This window comes from Beta vulgaris, chromosome 3 (genome assembly GCF_026745355.1).
Source record: "Beta vulgaris subsp. vulgaris cultivar EL10 chromosome 3, EL10.2, whole genome shotgun sequence".
NCBI lineage: Eukaryota > Viridiplantae > Streptophyta > Magnoliopsida > Caryophyllales > Amaranthaceae > Beta > Beta vulgaris.
Genome location: NC_079204.1, coordinates 14,036,132 through 14,057,899, shown reverse-complemented (window position 1 = coordinate 14,057,899; position 21,768 = coordinate 14,036,132). Strand labels below are relative to the sequence as shown.

The window sequence follows — 21,768 nt, the reverse complement described above, 5'->3', positions numbered from 1 at the left end:
TTTATATAATGAAAATGATGAAAATGAAAGTTGTATGTTGTTACATTTTAAATTATGATATGACAATAACACCCAAAATTTGGTGATATAAAAGTATACAATACTCAAGCGAGTGACAATGTAGTCATTCTAATCTTTTGCTGGCGACAACCCCTACTAACATGGCTTCCCTTGATAATATAAACAACTGAGCATCATTATCATTCCAACCAAGCCAACATGATAAAATTATTTTGATAGGTAATCTTTATTAATTAAAATATTATCTACATAATCTGATTTCACACCGATTAACGTAGTTTCTTGAACCATTAGTATGTTGACAAATCGTCTTGTGTTGTTTGTTCACGAAAAATCTAAAGCATTATTTTACACACATTGAAAACCATAAAGGCTTTTCTCATAACATTATTGCGAATTTAAAATTTTGATAATTTGAAGAAATAAAGTGTTGGAGTTATCTCCAACTTAATAATATAGTACTTCTGTTTTTTATTATTCTCACTTTCCTGTACACGTCTCACAATGTATCTCTTTGAAGTTAAATATCTTTCATTATATATTAGTAAAAATTATAACGATTGAATATTAATAATGTACTATTTGAAACGAATAAAACAAGATCCTACATGACTATATTTTTTCTTATAAATTGAAAACAATTGAAAAGATTCTCTCTAAATATGAATAGTGTCAAGATTCTAAGTAAGAAAGATAAAAAAAAAACAGAAGAAGTGCTTACTATGCCTTTTCTCACAATAGAAGAATAAGGTGTTCTAGTCTTTAAAACATAAACACTTGTACATATGACTGTATGATTTATAATATGGACCTACGGATTTTGTACCAGTTAACTAAAATAATTGTATATACTCCATATCAAAATATATATTTAGAATCAAGAATTAGCACTTATTTGTTTATAATAAAGTACTTCATGATACAACTCTTCTAATACAAAAGCAGATAAAAATAATATTTTGTTGGATTGTTTTAATTAGAATAATACAAACTTTTGTCCTTTCTCTCGTAATAATATAAACTTTTAATTATTTTTAAATAATACAAACTTTTGCCCAAAATTCCTCCAGTAGGGCAATGTGACCTTTAACCTGTAAAACAGGTAAAAAAAATTATCTAACCCAAAATCTATTTCTCTTTCCTCCCCTCCCCCTACCAACTGAAACACCACCCAAATCCCACCCTCATCCCCTCACCCGACAGATAAAACCACCAGTCCACCCTCACCACCCCCTCCCCCACCATGAAACCGCCAATCCCAGCCTCGAAAAGCACCCCCTCCATTCCTTCGCCCCCGAAATTCACCAAAGTCAGCCACCCCACCCCCGAAATACGCCAAACCCAGCTACCCCACCCTAGAAAACCGGCAAGTACCTCTCTCTCCTGTCGCTTACTTCGGCGCCATTGTTACTTTTATTGACCGTCTTTCTCTCTCCTCTGACTCTTCTTCTTTTCTTATCCGCGTTGTTGACGCGCTTGTTGCTTTCCTATTGTTGATTTTGTCGAGGACTTCAGCGGGGGGTGGTGTTGTTGGATTTGTTGGTTAGGGTTTTACGTGGTGATAATTGTTTATCGTCTGCTTGTGTTGTGGCGGGGTTGAATTGTGTTTCGAGTTTGTTGTGGAATTAATGTCGATGAAAATGAACCGCCGAGTTCAGTTGAACCGTCGACGCGAACCGCTCGTCGGCGGCGAATGGAACCGACGAGTCCGCTTATTTCTAACGTCGCTGAAACTACTCGTCTGAAGCATCGGAAAGTTGAAGATCAAGAAGAGAGAGACGATCAATTGCAGTTGGGTTTCGGGGTAGGGGAAGGCTGAAGTGGTGGAGGTGGTCGTCGAAGGAGCTGAAGTGGTGGGGGTGGTCGTCGGAGGGCTGGTGGATACTGGTTTAGTGAAGGTGAAGGAGACAAGGAGAAAGTTTCTTTCTGTTATTTATTTGAATAAAAATTTAGAAACCAATCAATGAAACAATGACACATGTCCAAGTTTACCGATTTTTCAGGTTGCATCAGGTTTTGACCTATTCCAGGAATTTTGTTACAAAGTTTGTATTATCAAATAGGAAAAATTGACGATAGAGGTCTCAACTTTGGATGATAATTTTTAAAAGGTCTAAACTATTGATTAACCTGTGTAGGTCCCAAGTTTAAGGGGTATTAACTTTTAGCGGGACTTAGTGACTTGAAACTGGCTTAATAGGTCACAACTTGTAAATGTGGGTCACACCAGAAGGGTTAATTGAGGGAGCAAAGTAGGAATTAGGTGAGATTTTTTAAAAAAAAATCGTCAGTTTTAAGTCATCGAGGCTCGCTAAAAGTTAAGACCCCATAAAGTTGGGACATACACAGGTTAGTCAATAGTTCGCAAACCTTTTAAAAATTATCGACCAAAGTTCAGACCTCTATTATTAATTTTTCCTATTAAATAATAATTGAAGTTTGTATTATCGTTGGAAAACCGGCCAAAATTTGTATTATTCTAGTTAAAAAAATCCTATTTTATTCAAAGTGATCAAACTCTACCAAATCTTCATTGTAAATTGTAATGATTCGTATCAACATGAAACAGACCATTAAAAATAAGATAATGCACCCAGTCCCTACCAAATGCAAACTGCAGAATAGTTTTTCTATTTTTGTTTCTTAATGAATAAACAATAATTTTGCATAGCATGATTTCCTCATCCTATATATCTACTCATTCCCTTCTCTTTGGTTAATCACTTAATCTTCATGAAAGATGGAAGAACACCCAAAAATCACTCTATTTCCTTCAATAGATGTAGAAAACAATGAAAAAGACTCAAAAATTATAGTAGAGTCTACTCTTCCAAGAAGCACAAAGCATCCACGCAGCCCCCTTTACTTTTACCAAGGGTTTTGGTGCCCCTCAGATTTCCTCCCCAATATCATTGACTTTCAAAACCATTTCCAAGCTAAAGACACCGATATCATCATAGCAACCAAGCCAAAATCAGGTACAACTTGGTTAAAATCTCTAGTGTATTCTATCGTCAATCGTACCCGTTTTACACTTTCCAATCACCCATTGCGTACAAAAAATCCGCATGAACTAATATTTTTTATTGACGCCAAAAACACAGAGAAAAATGTATCTCTTGATTTAAGTAACATGGAACCACCAAGGCTTATGTCAACCCATATGCCTTACAGTTCTCTTCCTACATCGGTCAAGGAATCCGAATGTAGGATCGTATGCATGGCTAGAAACCCGTTGGACACGTTCGTTTCAATGTGGAAGTTTCTGACGCAGATTCATCCAGAATTCCTCCAACAGATGACAATAGATAATTTTTCTGAGATTTTTTGTAATGGTGAGGAATCGTTCGGGCCGTATTGGGACCATGTGTTAGGGTATTGGAAAGAGAGTTTGGAGAGGCCTAATAAGGTGTTGTTTGTCAAGTATGAGGATATGAAGGAAAATGGGATATTTGAGATGAAAAGATTAGCTGAGTTTTTAGGGTGTGGATTTTCCATGGAAGAGGAAAAACAAGGGGTTATAGAGGAGATTGTGAAGTTTTGTAGCTTGAGTAATTTGAAGGAAATGGAGGTGAATAAGACTGGGAAAGTTGTTCCAGTATTTGAAAACAAGTTGTTCTTTAGGAAGGGTGAGGTTGGTGATTGGGTTAACCATTTAAGCCCTATTATGGTTGAGAGATTTGATCGAATGATGAAAGAAAAATTTATTGGTTCTGGTCTGGAGTTTAAGATTTCCCTTTAATATTGCATAAATGTGTATGGAGCTACCAATGTTGGATATTATCATCTGTGGTAAGGTAAAGGTTGTTTCTTGAAATTAATCGTGGTATTATATTTCATATTTTGTTATTATTCTTTCATGATCATGGATTTTTGATGGATTAAGGAAAAGTATGTTATTACACATTGGTTATTGATTGATTTATTCAACAGTTTGGTCAAAAAGATTAATGGTTACATACAGATATCGTTATTCTGTGATCACTTTTATTATTCAAAGATAAAATATATTCTTTGAGTGTTGGTTTTGGTTGGTTTTGTTTGTTGTGTGTTGGTTTTATTTATGTGACTAATGTTTAATCAATTAAGCAATAATAAAAACTATATATTGAGGCACGCCTGGATTGAACACTAGGAGTTGGGGGGACACGATGATAACCCGTGTTTGATCTTAATGTATGCCTTCACTAGTGGAAAAAAGCAGTAGGGCTGCGCTAAAAATGGTATGTAGGGCTGCGCTTTTAGAGGGCAGCCCTTTCCATCGCAGCCCTTCATTATTCAAGTAGGGCTGCGCTAGAAAAGCGCAGCCCTTCAAGACGAAGGGCTGCGCCTTTTTGAAAAAGGCGCAGCCCTTCTAGATAGGAAGGGCTGCGCCATTTTTAAAAAGGCGCAGCCCTTCTAGCAAGAAGGGCTGCGCCTCCTTCACATGCGCAGCCCTTCTTTAGAAGGGCAGCCCTTCTAGCAAGAAGGGCTGCGCTAGTGAAGGACTAGCGCAGCCCTTCTTGCAAGAAGGGCTGCGCTAGTTTAAATTAGCGCAGCCCTTCTTACTTGAAGGGCTGCGCTATTTTAAACTAGCGCAGCCCTTCACTATATTTTTTTTTTTATTATTTTGCTTGCACACAGCCTGCACATACCAGCAGCACAGCCTGCACCCACACAGCAGCCCCACCCCCACCCATAACCTCTCTTGGACAAGAAAAAAATGCAAATTGCAATACGATAATAGATGACAAGTGGAGAAAGGTAATAATTAACTTCAAATATATTAAAATAATGTAAAAAGTGTACATAGGTGATAGAAACTAGCTAGTACATTATTGTTGGAGCGAAAATCTCATCCTATGCAATCATCGGTAATGTAGGACGCCAACTTATCCCGAACTTCGTCAATTTCTTCCTTGGTGAAGTTCCTCAAACGTGGTATGGAACTAGCATAAACCTTGCAAAACAACCAAGGAATAAACATATACAAAAAGTCAATCATTTTACCGTAGTTAGTACTTCTAAAAATGACATATATGTTCCCGAAATGGAATCAAAATCAAATGCAAGCCTAAAAGTCTACACACTAGTTATAATATATCTCATATAATCATGTTGAAAGAGAATTTGAGGTTAAATCACTTCATAACTACATTTTGGGAGCGAAAAGGCCAAATGAGGCCAAAATAGGCCGGAAATGGCCTTTTTCGTTCCCGAAATGCAACCAACAAGAAATTAAAGCCTAAAAGTCTACACACTAGTTATAATATATCTCATATAATCATGTTCAAAGAGAATTTGGGGTTAAATCACTTCATAAATACATTTTGGGAGCGAAAATGCCAAAATAGGCCAAAATAGGCCGGAAATGGCCTTTTCGTTCCCGAAATGCAACCAACAAGAAATTAAAGCCTAAGAATCTATATAGTAGTTATAATATGCCTCATATAATCATGTTCAAAGAGAATTTGAGGTTAAATCACTTCATAACTACATTTTGGGAGCGAAAAGGCCAAATTAGGCCAAAATAGGCCGGAAATGGCCTTTTTCGTTCCCGAAATGCAACCAACAAGAAATTAAAGCCTAAGAATCTATATACTAGTTATAATATGCCTCATATAATCATGTTCAAAGAGAATTTGAGGTTAAATCACTTCATAACTACATTTTGGGAGCGAAAAGGCCAAAATAGCCCAAAATAGGCCGGAATTGGCCTTTTCGTTCCCGAAATGCAACCAACAACAAATTAAAGCCTAAGAATCTACATACTAGTTATAATATGCCTCATATAATCATGTTCAAAGAGAATTTGAGGTTAAATCACTTCATAACTACATTTTGGGAGCGAAAAGGCCAAAATAGCCCAAAATAGGCCGGAATTGGCCTTTTCGTTCCCGAAATGCAACCAACAACAAATTAAAGCCGAATAATCTACATACTAGTTATAATATGCCTCATATAATCATGTTCAAAGAGAATTTGAGGTTAAATCACATCATAACTACATTTTGGGAGCAAAAAGGCTAAAATAGGCCGGAAATACAACAAACAACAATTGGAAACCTAACAGTTACATACCTTTCGAAGATCAACAACATCTTTGCAATAGTTGACGATATCGAGCATGAACCTCATGACGTAATACCCACACGCAAGTCCACCTTCTTGTACCGGACACTAAAATTCACCAAAGATGCAATAAATGACATGTTATATGTGTATTATGTGTTTGTATAAAAGGATGCAAAAAATATTACATGTTACCTCGACTAAATACCAAACAGGAGCTTTTCCTTGTCGAAGTCCAGATGAAGTAATCTTCTTCATCACACTACATCAATACACATTATTATAAGATTAGATGTACATTTAATATTTAATAAGCTAATAAGTGTGCATATATAGTTTCAATTAGGCTACCTATTTAACAATGATTTGACTAGTAAGGACCGTATTGTTTCTTTACGCAAAGAATCAAAGTGGTAGACTTCGTTACTTGACACACATATTGCAATGAGTGTCCAATGGTTCCTACAACAATAAAAATGATGTTATTGTTATCGTAGAACAACTAATAGGTCAATTTAATTAATTAAAAAGTCAGTTTACGATGCATACGATTCAATGTAAGGAAGAAGAACGATCTTATGAGATGGACCATAATGTCAAAGAATGCAGGGGGGAAATACATCTCAAATTTGCATAGAGTTTCAACTACTCTAGTCTGCAAGGAATCGAGGGTCGACGGGTCTAGGACTTTGCTGCAGATTGAATGAAAAAATGAACACAGTTCTGTAATGGTGTGCCTCACATGCTTTGGAAGTATCCCACGAATTGCAATCGGTAAGAATACTTGCATCATGACATGACAATCGTGCGATTTCATACTCGATAACTTCAACTCACCATTTAAGGTAACAAAGCGCTTCATATTCGATGAGTAGCCAGTAGGGACCTTAATGCCATACAATGACTCGCAAAAAATCCGTTTCTCTGCACGCGACATCGTGTAGCAAGCTGGTGGCAAATAATTCCTCTCGAATCCTCCACCTTTTTACTTTTCTGTGTTTCATCATCATCAACCCTTTCCTCCCCTCTTTTCTTTTTCTTCCGTCCCTTTTCTGAGCCCACAACTCTGGTCGAATCCCCTCTTGTTCCAAGTAAAGTCGTGACGCCTTAACATCTTTTGTCTTACCCGGAATATTCATAAGTGTCGCGATAATAGCTTCACAAACATTCTTCTCTATGTGCATGACATCCAAACAATGTCTGACCTTTAGATCTTTCCAATATGGGAGTTTCCAAAAAATGGACTGTTTTTTCCATAATCCTGTAGGTCTATCAACCTCACTAGCAGGTTTACCAAAGACTGTTTCAATGCCCTTCACCTGATTATAAACTTCAGTACCAGTTAATGGTCTATGAGCAACTTCTTCTTCAACCGTCCCATCGAATGCCTTCTTCTTAAACCGATAGGGATGGTCGCGGCTGAGGAGCCTTCGTGTGCGCATATACACATGTTTGCAGCCCTTAAGGTGTGTAGATTTCATGTCATCTAAACAAATCGGGCAAGGTTGTTTTCCTTTAGTCTTATACCCAGATAAGTTCCCATAAGCTGGATAATCGTTCATAGTACAAAAAAGCATGGCACGCAGAGTGAACATCTCATTAGCATACGCATCAAATACTAACACTCCTTCGTTCCACATCTTCTGTAAATCTTCAACAAGCGGCTGAAGGTATACATCTATGTCATTTCCAGGTTGTTTGGGCCCCGATATAAGAAGCGACAACATCATGTACTTCGTTTCATGCACAACCAAGGAGGCAAGTTATAAACCACTAAAACTACTGGCCATGTGCTATGCTGCGAGCTGAGATTGCCAAAAGGGTTCATGCCATCCGTACATAATCCAAGCCTCAGATTCCTATCCTCATTACCAAATGACTTATGCACCCTGTCGATTGTTTTCCACTCAGGCGAATCAGCCGGATGCTTGAGCAGACCGTCTTTCTTCCTACGATCTGCATGCCACCTCAAATTCTTCGCATCTCCTTTCATTGAGAACATGCGCTTAAATCTAGGTATTATGGGTAGATACCACAACACCTTGGCTGGTGGTCCTTCACTACCTCCAGCTCCTTCACGCTTGTACCTCGACAATCCACAACGTGGACACTCATGTAAATGCTCATACTCATTACGATAAAGCACACAATCGTTAGGACAAGCATGTATCCGCTCGTACTCTAAACCCAAAGGACACATCAACTTCTTCGCATAATAGTACGACTTTGGCAGTTCATTTCCTTCAGGGAGCATCTCAGCTAAAACTTCCAACAACGATGTGAAACTAGAGTCCGTCCAACCAGCGTTCGACTTAATGTTGAACAGTGTTACCACCGCAGAAAGTTTGGTGTACTTTGTACAACCTGGATACAACGGCTTTTCAGCAGCCTTAGACATAGACTCAAAAATACGAGGTCGTCTACACGACTGATCTTCAACCTCGTGTATCATCTCGTCTACCCGATCCCTATCATCATCTCCAAATTCATCATCCAAATTCTCATCCCCTAACTCATCATCATCCTTCTTTTTTTTCTTCACATACATCATTCTTTAATCCAGAGCTTCCCATATACCTCCCCTGCTCACCATGCCAAATCCATACATGGTATTGAGGCCTAAACCCACGGCGAAATACATGCTCCCTAACCACATGTATACTACTAACCTTGCTCACATTTCTACAATCCAAACAAGGACAATAAAAGTCGACTGCTCCAGAGGATGTTTGATATTCTAATGCACTTCTACAGAATTCCGAGACCCCATTCACAAACTCAATCGATTCACGACTACCATACATCCAAGTACGATCCATCTCATTCAAGAAGACCACCTCTAATAATTAAACACAACATTCATTATAATGCATCAATCATTATTAAAGTACACATACACTCACATATTCAAATCACACACGTATACAACAAGCTAAGATAGTCACATGTTCAATTGTATGCATGCAGTCAAAGGTCCTTATCACTCCAACCTAACCCATCCTTGGACGTCTAATCTCACTAGTGAATATATGCCAACTTTCCAATTCTAAGGAAAATCCGGCAGCATTTCCCTACAGTTCTCCAAGTACACAATGTAGATAATTGCTTATCTACATATGTACCCAGAGAACAATGTAGCGAAACGATAAGCCAAGATTTTCCTCAGAATTGAAAAGAAGACACACATTCACCACCTAAGTGAGATCAAACGTCCAAGAACAGTCCCAAACCGGGGACTATTCAAGACTTACCCCTAATGAGTAAGTCTTGAACGGGTATCTAGGCATATATGATGATGATTCAAACAACTACTTATTATTTTCATATATATAGCTAAATCACATTGCGTTTTCATACAATCTCATATCAACAAATAATATATTATATATTATAAAAATACAATATACATTCAATAAATTATCAACTTTGTCTACATGTTAAAGTAGTTACCTCTTAACACCAACGACGAGCAATGAAGAGAAAAGAGATACTTGAACTTTACTTGCCTTCCTTAGCCTCTTCTTCCTACAATTGACAAAACCCACATTGCACATTAACCATTTAATTCAATTAACAAAACAAAAGTAACTTAAAAACAAAATTAATCCATACCTAATTAACCACTCAAATGGTGGAGAAGAGAAAAAATAAAAGAGAAGAGAAGAGGTGGTGCGCAAAGGGGTGGTGCGCAAGGGGTGGTGCGCAAAGGGGTGGTGGTGCGCGAAATGTGGTGTGCGAATTGGGGTGGTGGTGCGAAATGTGGTGCGCGAAAGGGTGGTGGTGCGTGAGGGGGGTGGTGGTGCGCGAAATTTTGTGCGCGAAAGGGTGGTGGTGCTCGAATTAGGGCAACAAAGTGGTGGTGGTGGTGGTGGTGGTGGTGGTGGTGCAACTCGAAGAAGTGAAGAGAGAGAATGAAGGAATATCGCACTTGGGGTAGTAAGAAGTGAAGAGAGAGAATGAAAGTGGGAAAATAATGAAGTAAGGCGCGCTACATAGCTTGTATCGAAAAAAAAAAATTGATAGAAGGGCTGCGCTAGTTTCAAAAAAGCGCAGCCCTACACACAGAAGGGCTGCGCCTTTTAGAAAAGCGCAGCCCTTCTGCATGTGAAGGGCTGCGCCTCCTAAAAAGCGCAGCCCTTCACATGCAGAAGGGCTGCGCCTTTTCTAAAAGGCGCAGCCCTTCTGTGTGAAGGGCTGCGCCTTTTAAAAAAGGCGCAGCCCTTCATACAAAAGGGCTGCGCTTTTTTTAAAAGGCGCAGCCCTTCATCAATAGGGCTGCGCTTTTTTAGAAAGCGCAGCCCTACTTGCGCAGCCCTTTCGATTTTTTCCCCTAGTGCTTATTAATCAACAATCTTTATTAGTCACTACAAAAATTAGAGCATTGTATAACACATTTTGCAACAAAAATGATAAATAGCAACACTGATAGGTGCCAACAAATTAAAAAAAAAAAAAAGCAACATATCTTTGATTTTTGCTATTGGAAACCAGTTGTTTTATTATTTGATGCTATAAAGGTGACATTATATGTTCAATTTGTTGTCCTTTGACAAAAAACTATGATAATAAATATTTAATTTGTTGACATTAGAAACAAATAATTTTACTATTTGTTGTAAGGTGACATCATATTTGCGATATGTTGTCATTTAGCAACAAATTACGACAACCTATATTTAATTATGTTGACATCAAAAAATAATTTTACTATTGTTGCTAGAAGGTACTCATCATCTTTTCAATTTGTTGTCATCTTTGCAACAAACTACGACAACCAATATTTCATTTGACATTAGAAACAGTTTGAAGGACAAGTCGATGAGGTGGAAAAGTGAGTAAATACGATGTGATATATTACCATATATAAATAAAATGAAGTTGTAACAATTAAATAAAAATGATCTAAAAAGAAAAGTGTAATAATTACTAGAAATTGCTGGAAAAAAAAACAATTACTCCCTCCGTCCCAAATTATTTGCTACATTTGCTTTATCACAAAGACCAAGGAGGGAGTGGGGACCATTGCCATAACAAGAATTAACAAAAAAGCAAATAGGTAAATTGTGGGACCTATGTACTATATATGAAAATCTCTATTATATAAGGGAAGAGGGGAGCAATGGTGTCCTCTTTTGAAATGCCTATTTTGCCCCCCTTCCTTTTTTAAATTACAAAAGGAATGTAAAATCACAATCGACTTTTAAAGAAAACTATTGCAAATTAATTTACAACACTCACTCACAAATCACTTAAAAGAAGAAACTTTACAAATCACTCATACAATGGAGAAAATCATGTTATAAAAATCACGCGAATCACGCAAATAATCAGGAAACTTTATTAAAACTAAAAATTAACATACAAACTAAAACTAATAACCTAGAACGTGAATATATACAAAAACATTTATAAAAATTTACTTACAAATCATTATTCTCAAGAACCATTCACAATTAATGGTGGGCCATGATAAAAAAAAATAGAGGTGTATTTGTAGTGAAATCAGAATTTAGAAGTTAGACAAGAAAAAAATTATTACTTTTTTTATAGTGTTTCCTATATATAATAAAACTTTTACATATATGTGGACCTATCTTTTTCTATTATATAATAGCGATTAATTATCAAGGTAAAAATGTTTATGTAAAATATCATTCAAGAATTGAAATACAACATATTTCTATTATACAAGGGAAGGGGTGGAGCTATGGTGTCCCCGAATGAAGAGACTATGTTAACCCCTTCCCATTCTAAATTACAAATTTACTTATAAATCAAAGGTGGCTTCAAATAAAAATACCAAAAATATAATTATAACAATCACTCACAAACTACAACGTATGAAAAAATTGACTTAAAATTAAAGTGTCAACTTTCTTTACAATTTATGAAGTACTATACTTAATTCAAAAATCACTAAAAAATTATAATATTAGAAATGATAAATAAAATCAATAAAATGTCTATTTTGTTCATAAAATTTAACTTTGAAAAGTAAAAAAAATACAAAAAGAATAGTGAGAGACTTAAGTGACAGAACTAAACTGATCAAATTTTGCAACTAAAAATAATTATACTTCGTATGTCACATGTTCAAATTTTGACTCTTATGACGAAGAAAATCGAGTTTTTGTTTTGAAAAAAAATTCAAGCACACACCGCGTGCAAAAAATTATAGTTTAACGTATTGTAAGTTTTTCCTAAACTTATATACTAGAGTAATGTATATATGTTGTCTTGTAGTATATTTTTTGTTTGTAGATATGGCTTTTACCATAAGTAGCAATACAACAACGGAAAGAATTAAAATCACTTCTCTGCTATCTTACACTCTATAATTTTCTTTTTCATCTTGTTTCACAACACGTTATCAGCACGAGTTTGCTAACGAAAAATTAAAGGTATCTTTAAAAAAAAAGCTTTAGGTTCATTTTGTTTCATGTTCTAATTTTTTTCTCTAAACCCAAACTTTTAATATCCGAACATGGATCAACAAAGTAACGGAATTAACATTGTCTTACACAATGGATCTGTCTCGGTTGTTTTTTTTTTTGGAAAGAGCGAAACAATGTGTCATTCACTACCAACCCAGCAAGGGGTATTATAAGACATCCCTGACCCAATAACCTCAAAAATAATATAGATACCCATACCGGAGAAAACCCACAAACTCATGTTCCCAACACCGGCCAATAGTAACCTTCCTACAAGCAACGGAAAATCAACCCCCACCAAGTAATAAAGAGATAGGGATGAACAGGATGGAACTACTAGTAGACAAAATGTAGCAAGTCTGACGCAGAGCAACTACTTTAGGAAAATATTTACAAAAACCAAGGAGGGAGTGATGGCAAATTTGTAAATAAAGTGTGGGACCTATGTACTATATATGAAAATAGTTGCAAATGTAGCAAATAAATTGGGACACACCTAAATGGCAAAATATAACAAATAAATTGGGACGGAGGGTGTACTAGAAACAGAGGTGATATATATGCAAGCATTATATTTGAGCTGATATTTAAATTACTACTGATTGAGAGGCAGTTTGAAGGACAAAACCAATGCCTCCAAAATTTTCTTGCATAAAATTCTGCAATCTGTCCGCCATAACAGGGGTGAAATAATTGGTCCAATCGCCCCTCTTCTTTCCTAAAGTAGTTGCTCTTGTAAAAGGAAAAAAAAAAAAAAAAACATTGTTTGATAATTTAATCTTGTGCTATTATATACTCCATCCGTTTTATAATATAAGACACGTAAAATGTTCGAGGTCGAACTTTGACCACTAATTACTCTCGATTTATGGTAATAGAAAATTTTAAAAAATAATATTATTATGAAAATTTTCAAGACGAATCCAATGGTATAATTTTTGTAATTTTTATTTATCGTATTTGAGAGATATTTGTGGTCAAAGCAAATTTTCGTAAAGCGTAAATGCCTTATATTTTGAAATAGAGAGAATAGTGTTTATTTGCTAAACCGCTATCTTCAAATTTCAAACATTACTTGTTGTCAGAGGAGAGCCCCAAAATTTCTTTTTTTTTTTTGACGGGCAGGGCCCCAAAATTTTAAAGGCCCTAAAATATATTATTTTGAAAATTTTACTTCATATTTGAAAATATCACCCTTGTTTTCCACTTTTAATAAATTTTTCAATGATTTATCTTTAGATTTTCAACTTTCTATCTTTAGAACTCTAACGGTCTAACCTTCCATCTTTATTTTCTATAAATTTAGGGACCCAAAATTCATGTTAGAACCGGATCCCCAAAATTTTCAAGACGGCCTTGCTTGTAGTAACATTCCACAACCGTTACTCATAATCTACTCCAAGCGCTACCCGTTACTATAAGCGCTACCTTACCAAACACTCATAATTTTCTTAAGTAGTGTTTTAATTTTGTCCAAGTGTTACTTCAAATGCTAGTACCAAACATGACCTACTTCCGTTTTTTTTACTTGCTACATTGTTTCAACTTTCCTTATTAGGAGACTTGGCCCACAAAAAAGTAATACTATTATGTTTGTTTCTTTTTTTTTCATCAAAAAGTAATATTATTATATTTGTTCCTTTTTTTTCATTTAAAAGTACTACTTTTTAAATATTAAAGAGGTATAAAGGTAAAAAAAAAAATTGAGAGAAACATTCCTAAAAATTAGTGAAAGAATGTAGCAATTTAAAAAAAATAAATACCCAATTCTCAAAGGCCGTTGCATATGTATGTGAGTATGTCGGTCATCCGATTCTAAAACCTAAAAAGATACTAAAATTAAAAAAGTACAGGGATTGCGCAGATAAGCAGAGACAGCTGTGCTCCACACTCAAACTTTTGATCTACCGCGGGACTGTCGGTTTGCTACTGAGGATATGTTTAGTTAACATGAAATTTTCTCATCTGAACTTATTTGATCTGATCTGAATTTATTTTTTTGATCTGATCTGAACTGATCTGATCTGATTACAAGATCTTATATTTTAGATTTTTCTCAATATATAAGAAAAAATATAATCATATGGGATCTTATTTGATTCGTCTCAATGAGTACTTAATTAATATAATTATTACAATTTTACTAATATGTAATGAAAGATATTTAATAGTATAATGATTTTTAAATATAAGTATAATCTGATCTGAACTTATTTTTTCTGATCTAATCTAATTTGATCTGATTAGATCTAAAATAAGTAAAAATAAGGTGAACTGAACATAGCCTGAATCAGAAAGCGTCACACGACAGTCACCAGTCGCCTGACAAGTGACAACACACGAGACACGTCCCTACGATCAATTGATGTTTGGCTCTTTCTTTTAAAAATTTCTATGGTTCGTATGAGTGGGTCCATATATATCATTTGTTATTATGTTTGGTCCACAGCTCTGTAGAAAGTGATGTTTGCCTGTTTGGCTCTGTAATACTCCCTTCATTTTCTAAAGATCTTCCCACTTATTATTCCTATAGATACCACGGAAAATCAAGTTGTGTGGGGCATGGTGTGAGTAAAGTAGGAGAGAGAAAGGGGTTAAGATAAATAAACAAATAAAAGAGAGTTAAAGTAGGAGAGAGAAAGGGAGTAAAATTGAATTAATAATGTAATAGTGGACCATATATAGTGACATGAGAGGGTAAATAGGGAAATTTGTTTTGCCAAATAAGAAATAAAGCAAAAGTGGAAAGATCTTTTGGAAACACCCTTAAACGGAAAATGGAAAGATCTTTAGGAAACGGAGGGAGTACTATTATTAGGGCATCTCCAATTTAGAGGTGGACATGGCCCGGGTCGGTCCAGCACGAGCCCGTTCGAGGCCCGGCCCGTTATCCGCTACGTGAAGCGCGGGCCTGTCACGGTCAAAAAAAAATTATATCTGGCCCACACTAGCACGAGCCCTCGAGGGCCGAACGCTCCTTTCCTTTGTTTTTTACCCTAAAATTGTAAAAAATACAACATAAAAACATGGGCCAGCTCGTGGGCTTGAACCGGGCCGTGGACAACTTTTTAAAATTTCAAGTCCGGCCCCGCACGTCCTGCCACTCATGGGTTTGGGCCCGACCCGCCATTTACTCAATCCCGCGGGCCGAGCCCGTGAACTGGCCCGGCCCATGCCCACCTCTAATCTCCACTCAGAGAAAGTATACTCCCATATCCGGTAATGGGAAAACTTTTCCCATACCAGGTAGTTGATATGATTAGATGTAGCTCATATATGATTTAATAGCTAACTGATATGATAAGATATTGTTAGGATATGATATAAGATTTCAACTAACAAGCCCCCCAAAAAAAAAAAATTATAATTTTTTAATATTACTTTTGTAATCAAAATTACATAAATGATATGGTATTGACACATACCCGGTATGGGAATATCATTGCTCTCTCCACTCATGCCCTAAAAAACATGTCATCCTCCTCTTTCATCAACTTTGTTTCTCATCTTACAAAAGTTGATCATGTTTTATAACTCATTTTGATAAATGCACCCCACTCATGATAAAAAAAAAAAAACACCATCCTTCTCTATCCTACTTTTTACTATACCCCACCCTATTTTCTCTCTGCTACATCAATACATTATTTGTAACTTTTGATATTCATAATATTATAAATAATATTATTTTTGTTATTTATGATCCTAATTAAATACATTTAGTAATTAATTTTGAATTATAAACATTTGGGTATTTATTATTTTGTGTATAATGTAAAGAGAGAAAATAATTAATTTTGGAAGTGTTCCAAAATATAACAAACTGGATGTCTATATATAAATCTAAAAAAATATGATTGTTTGTAAAAAAAAAAAAAAAAAAATTTGTATTTTAAAAGTTATTCAGATTACAAAATCTGAATGTTAAAAATAATTGTGGGCCCTTTCCTCCTTTTACATGACTTGATTCATGTTTTGGGTCATATGATGCCTAAACATGAATTGAGTCATTCTATGACCCAACCTAAAGCATGCAAAAGTCCTGAGTGGACTGCCATGTTCTTTTTTTACCTCTATAGATGACCCAATTTCATGGCCAATTTGTCAATGGGTGGGGATGCTCTTAGATGACTTTTTGTTATAAGGCACTACTTGTGTATTAATCTTGTAATATACAAATATCAAATTTCGATTGATTGTTTCACCTAAAATTGATATTATGTATAAATAAATACTTACAAACTAAAAGCCTTTCTCTTCGGCATAAAACAGCTGAACTGAACTGAATTATTCAATTGAACTGAACTGAATTAAACTGTATTGAACTAAACTGGAATGAATAGTGATATGTGAGAGTAAAAGTATTATCTAGAGATGAACTGAACTGAATTGACCTAACCTGAACTGAACTGGACTGAATTGAACTGAACTGAAAATAAGTTGGGGAGAACAAGCCCTAAGGAGTAACCCTCGAAATAATTTATGCTACTATCTAACCACCCAATAATAACGACAGAAGCTTAAGCCGAATGGTTAAAACTAAACATTGAAGGGTTAAAATTAAAAATCGAAGGGTTATAAAAAACACTAGTGGAAAAAAAACGGAAGGGCTATGTTTTTGGCCAACAGCCCTTTCTATAGCAGTCCTTCACTAAAAGTGAAGGGCTGCGTTTTTAAACCGCAGGCCTTCACAATGAAGGGCTGCATGCGGTTGAGGCCCATAAACACTGCCCTTCTTTGTAAAAAGGATTGCGGTTTTGGCACAAAACCGCAACCCTTTCGACCCATAAAAAAATAAAAAATAAATATTTTTTTTGACATTTTTTACTCTTAAATATATCAAGAAATAGCATTTGCATTAGAGTCTTAGAGGAGATCAGTGCCACATAACATTTAGACATTTTTAACATCAATACATTTTAATAATTAAGATAATTGAAGGTACAATAAAAATGGGCAACATCTGAGTCAGCATCTCGTCACTTCGCATTTTCATGTTATTAAGTCCACATCAAATATCCAAAAGTTTCTTACATGTGTTCTAACAAAAGACTTACTCCAATATCAATATTAAAGAGTTCTAACAAAAAATTGTTAATCAAATTGTTACGATGTAATTTATGATGCAAAAATTCAATCAAAATATCTCATTTGGATTAATATTAAAACCATAATTCTCCACTTCGGTATATGAGTATCACCAGAACTATGACTTAGGTTTCCAACTTTTCTTTATACTATAGATTGGAGCTGCACGGATCAAAAGAAGACCGAGGATTAGACAAGAAAAACAACTACAAAAGAGAAAAAATTATAAATCTGAAAAAAAAATAACGAAAAAAAAAATAGCGAAAATGAAAAAAAAAAGGAACGAAATGAAAAAAAAAAGAACGAAAATGAAAAAAAAAACGAAAATGAAAAAAAAAACGGAACAAAATGAAAAAAAAAGAACGAAAATGAAAAAAAGGAACAAAAACGAAAATACAGAAGAGAAAAAATTATAGATCCGGAAAAAAAATAACGAAAATGGAAAAAAAGGAACGAAATGAAAAAAAAAAGAATGAAAAAAAAATGGAACGAAAATGAAAAAAAAGAACGAAAATGAAAAAAAAAAAACAAAAACGAAAATAAAGAAGCGAAAAAATTACAGATCTGAAAATACATGAACATTGAAAGGCGTGTCGCGTACTTAACAAAAATAACCTAACTATTCCTCCTAACTAATGTAGTCGGGCAAGTAAGGGTCGAATCCCAAGAGACTAACTGATTCAAAGTAGCTAAATTGACTCTAATTAATACTAAGCATGTAATCAATAAAAGTGATGATGAACTAATCTAAATAACTAAAGCAAATGAAATTATCAAGAGTGTATCAGATACTAAAGACATCTAGGTTTAAGTATCCCCACTAACACGAATCAATGCCACGAATAATCCCTTTTCCCTTAATTAACTAATAGATAACTCATAGGATGGACCTTCCTAATAATACTAAGGATTTCTTTCGATCAATCAATAGCTTCCCTAACAATGCAATCATGCCTATTTTCGTGGAGTCACGCAAATTAAGGACTTTAGACCATGCTCCTAACATCCTAATAAATTCCATCAACTACTTTCGTGATGATTTCCTTTATCTTAAACTAGCATTCAGATCCAACTTTCATTGCAAAAATAATCACATTCAAAATATACTATTTCTAGTCATAAATTGTTAATGAAAACCAACCCTAAAATAAATGAATCATAAATTAATCAAAGTTTGGGAATTTGGAATTAAACAAGCATCAATTCATGTTAGGGTTCAACCTAACCCTAGAATAGAAAACTACTCACACATGATGATTGAATAAACAAAATAAATATTAAAAGAAAGCATGATTAACAATAATAATAAATAGAATAGAGAAGAGAAAATAATACTTGAATTAATTGATGAAATTGCAAACTTGAATGTCAAAAACAAAGACTTGAGGAAAATAATGGAGAATGGCGTTGAAAACGTGAAGCGTCCAAGAAAGAAAACCAATCTCACGTTATTTCTCTCTAAAAGAATCTCCTTTTCAAATTCTATCCAAAACCTATTTATATCTATCCAAATACAAGGAGTTTGACTAGGATTTTGACTCCTAAAACACTCTAAAACTAAGATTACGTAATATTGAAATTGGAGACCGCCATCACTACTACATAAATGACCTAATGCAACCTCTGAAAACCGTTGCAATAGAGCTATTGCAACGGTTGAACAACCGTTGTTGCTGCCGTTGCATTAGACCTAGTGCAACGGTTTTTAGGCCTATTGCAACGGCTACCACAAACCTGTTGCAATAGGTGTAAATATCTGTTGCATTAGCTATAGAGCCTATTGCAACGCCTTTATGCCTGGCAACGCTCCAATAGCTATTGCAACGCCATATTACTCGTATTGTGTCCCATTTTGGCATCTAATGCAACGCCTCTATATATGTTGCGACATCATCATATAGCTATTGCAACGCCTCTAATACTAATAATATGCCTCATTGTGACACCTATTGCAACGCCTCCGTAGCTAATGAACTCTAACACCATAGTAGACTACTAATAATACATTGATATGTACATAAAATTATATATTCATAAATTTATTTTGAAATTTTATACACTTAAGAGGAATTGTGTATACAATAATCATGAGCTCGTGAACAAATTTACGAAATACATTATTACAAAAGTCTATTAACTAAAAAACTATATAAAATTGATGGTTTCTCAATTCTCTTCAAGAGAATTTCTACATGTAAAATGCTCCAATAAATCACTCTCCATCTAAAGTGCTTCCATGCCTTCCTACAAGTAACTAGTTTTCTTGACGTGACGTTCCATTTGTTCATTTATGGACCTGCAAATTTAAATTTAATCAAATTAGTAAAACCAAACGCTTGTGATTAAGTTTCTTTAAACATAGTTGTCCTATTATAGAACCAAAATCAAATCTTCAAGCAACATAGAAGGTGCCAAATCAGATGGAGATTGTCTCACATAGAGCGCTCTTTAAGAATAAAGGTGCCAAAATTTAAGTTTAACAAGAATTTATATCTAATGGTTTGTTTGTTATTTTTTCATCATGCTAGAAAACTAAAGCATATAATTCACTAACAGAGGCAAAATATATGAAGAAGACAGGGATATACGGGATCATCAAATCCTTATAAATCAAACTTTTCTCCAAGCCATGACCTTATCTACATCAATAAAGATGGAAAACATCATGTTGTTTGTTCCAGCTCATTGAATAGAAGCGATCCAATCGAGCCAGAGGATGAAAACACAGAGAAGAAATCATCAAAGCCTGAAATCACAACTTAGATTAATCGAAGTAACTTCAGATCTTGGGTATCGATTGAAAACTATAGATCTCCAGTTAAGCCTATGCTAGACATCTATTGATCCCAGTAACATAGGGTTTTTGTTCATGGGAGTGATACAATGTATGAAAAACAAAACCAAAGGACAAGCTAATCAAACTTCTACTTGAAAAAGAAAAAGAACAAACAAAATTTACGAAGCATACCTGCTGAGAAACAGACGCAAGAATCTGCACAAAACGAACTACTTGTACAAGCAGCATTCCTACTTTTTCTGTTGCATTATCAATAAGTTTCTCATCCAGGCCAATGCCCCCATAGCGTGCCCGCCACCTTGAAAGACCTCTTAGTTCTCCCATTCTAAATCCAATAATTTCTGCTGCAGGCTAGTAAAGCAGAAGTAATCATGGTTAATTTTTTCACATTAGTTAGCAAAATAGTCATGACTGCCCATTTCCATCGAAGACAAAGATTTGCTATCCTTTGGCTTATGGGTTATAATTAACTAAATTAAGATGGTGTACTAAATTGTTTGTGCTTCCTGTTTATAGTGTAGTAACAAAAAATTGTTGGACTAAATTAAGAAGGCTACATAAAAGTCAACCATATAACACTTCTGAGCTTGAAACATATCCCCTCCAACAAGGCGCCTAGTTCTGAGGCTCTCTTTCAAACTCCATATGACCATGATGTTCCCAAACTTACTATTCACGATATGTACCAGGTCAAAATCAATTCCATACAGGCAAATCATATCACAGTTTCTAAAATTTTCCCTTGTCATGATTGTTTAATAAAGTGTGTTACATCTGAAATCTATTTCATAAACAGAAAGCCACAACAATAATCAAGTATGTATTCTGAGATTACACAATTCTACAGAGGTGTAGTTGCCCTCATAATCATAATGGTGACAGAAGTGCATCATGCAATTTCATGTTCAAAATCAACTTGATAACGAGTCATTGACTCGCAAGACACTCTTTTTTTAGGATAGTAAAATCAATTCATTAATAAGCATTCATATGACATCTACAAAAGAAATTTGAAACTAACAAATACGTAAGCAATTGAAAACAAATTAAGGATTTCTACATTAAACTATGAAATCATCCTCGCTAACAAATCATTACACTGTCTCTCCGAGAAAACTCACAAGATACATGTGAATCCTCAACATAGATTGTATCTTTCCTGAATCATATATTTCTCCCTATTTTTTTCTTTTCAATGAAAAAGCAGCACATTAATTTTTTTTACTAATCTCTACTTTTTTGCAGATTAATCTACAGTTGTTAGTGTAATTAATTAGTTCTCCCTGTTTATTTCTTTTTCAATGAAAAAGCACCACATCTTACTTCAGCGTTCTAAAATCATTCTTGGCTACTTTACTGTAGAACGAAGAGATGAAG

The 21,768-nt window shown here is 35.0% G+C and overlaps 1 protein-coding gene and 1 long non-coding RNA gene across 2 annotated transcripts; one reads left to right on the top strand and one right to left on the bottom strand.

Moving 5' to 3' along the window:
- Nucleotides 1–2,618: 2,618 nt before the first annotated feature.
- LOC104888814 (cytosolic sulfotransferase 15) lies at nt 2,619–3,881 on the top strand. The gene has a single exon (XM_048640246.2). It carries the CDS (start codon nt 2,762–2,764, stop codon nt 3,761–3,763), a length of 1,002 nt encoding a protein of 333 aa, XP_048496203.2. The 5' UTR covers nt 2,619–2,761; the 3' UTR covers nt 3,764–3,881.
- Nucleotides 3,882–6,068: 2,187 nt separating this feature from the next.
- Nucleotides 6,069–6,650, bottom strand: LOC130590701 (uncharacterized). Its single transcript, XR_008968547.1, has 4 exons — nt 6,622–6,650; nt 6,424–6,534; nt 6,268–6,334; nt 6,069–6,180 (listed from the first exon to the last, which is right to left on the bottom strand). It is a non-coding gene; the product is annotated as an uncharacterized LOC130590701 (long non-coding RNA).
- Nucleotides 6,651–21,768: the final 15,118 nt, after the last annotated feature.

Bases quoted from the DNA above. Each gene is read 5' to 3' on its own strand.
- LOC104888814 (XM_048640246.2), top strand. From the start codon at position 2,762: ATGGAAGAACACCCAAAAATCACTCTATTTCCTTCAATAGATGTAGAA.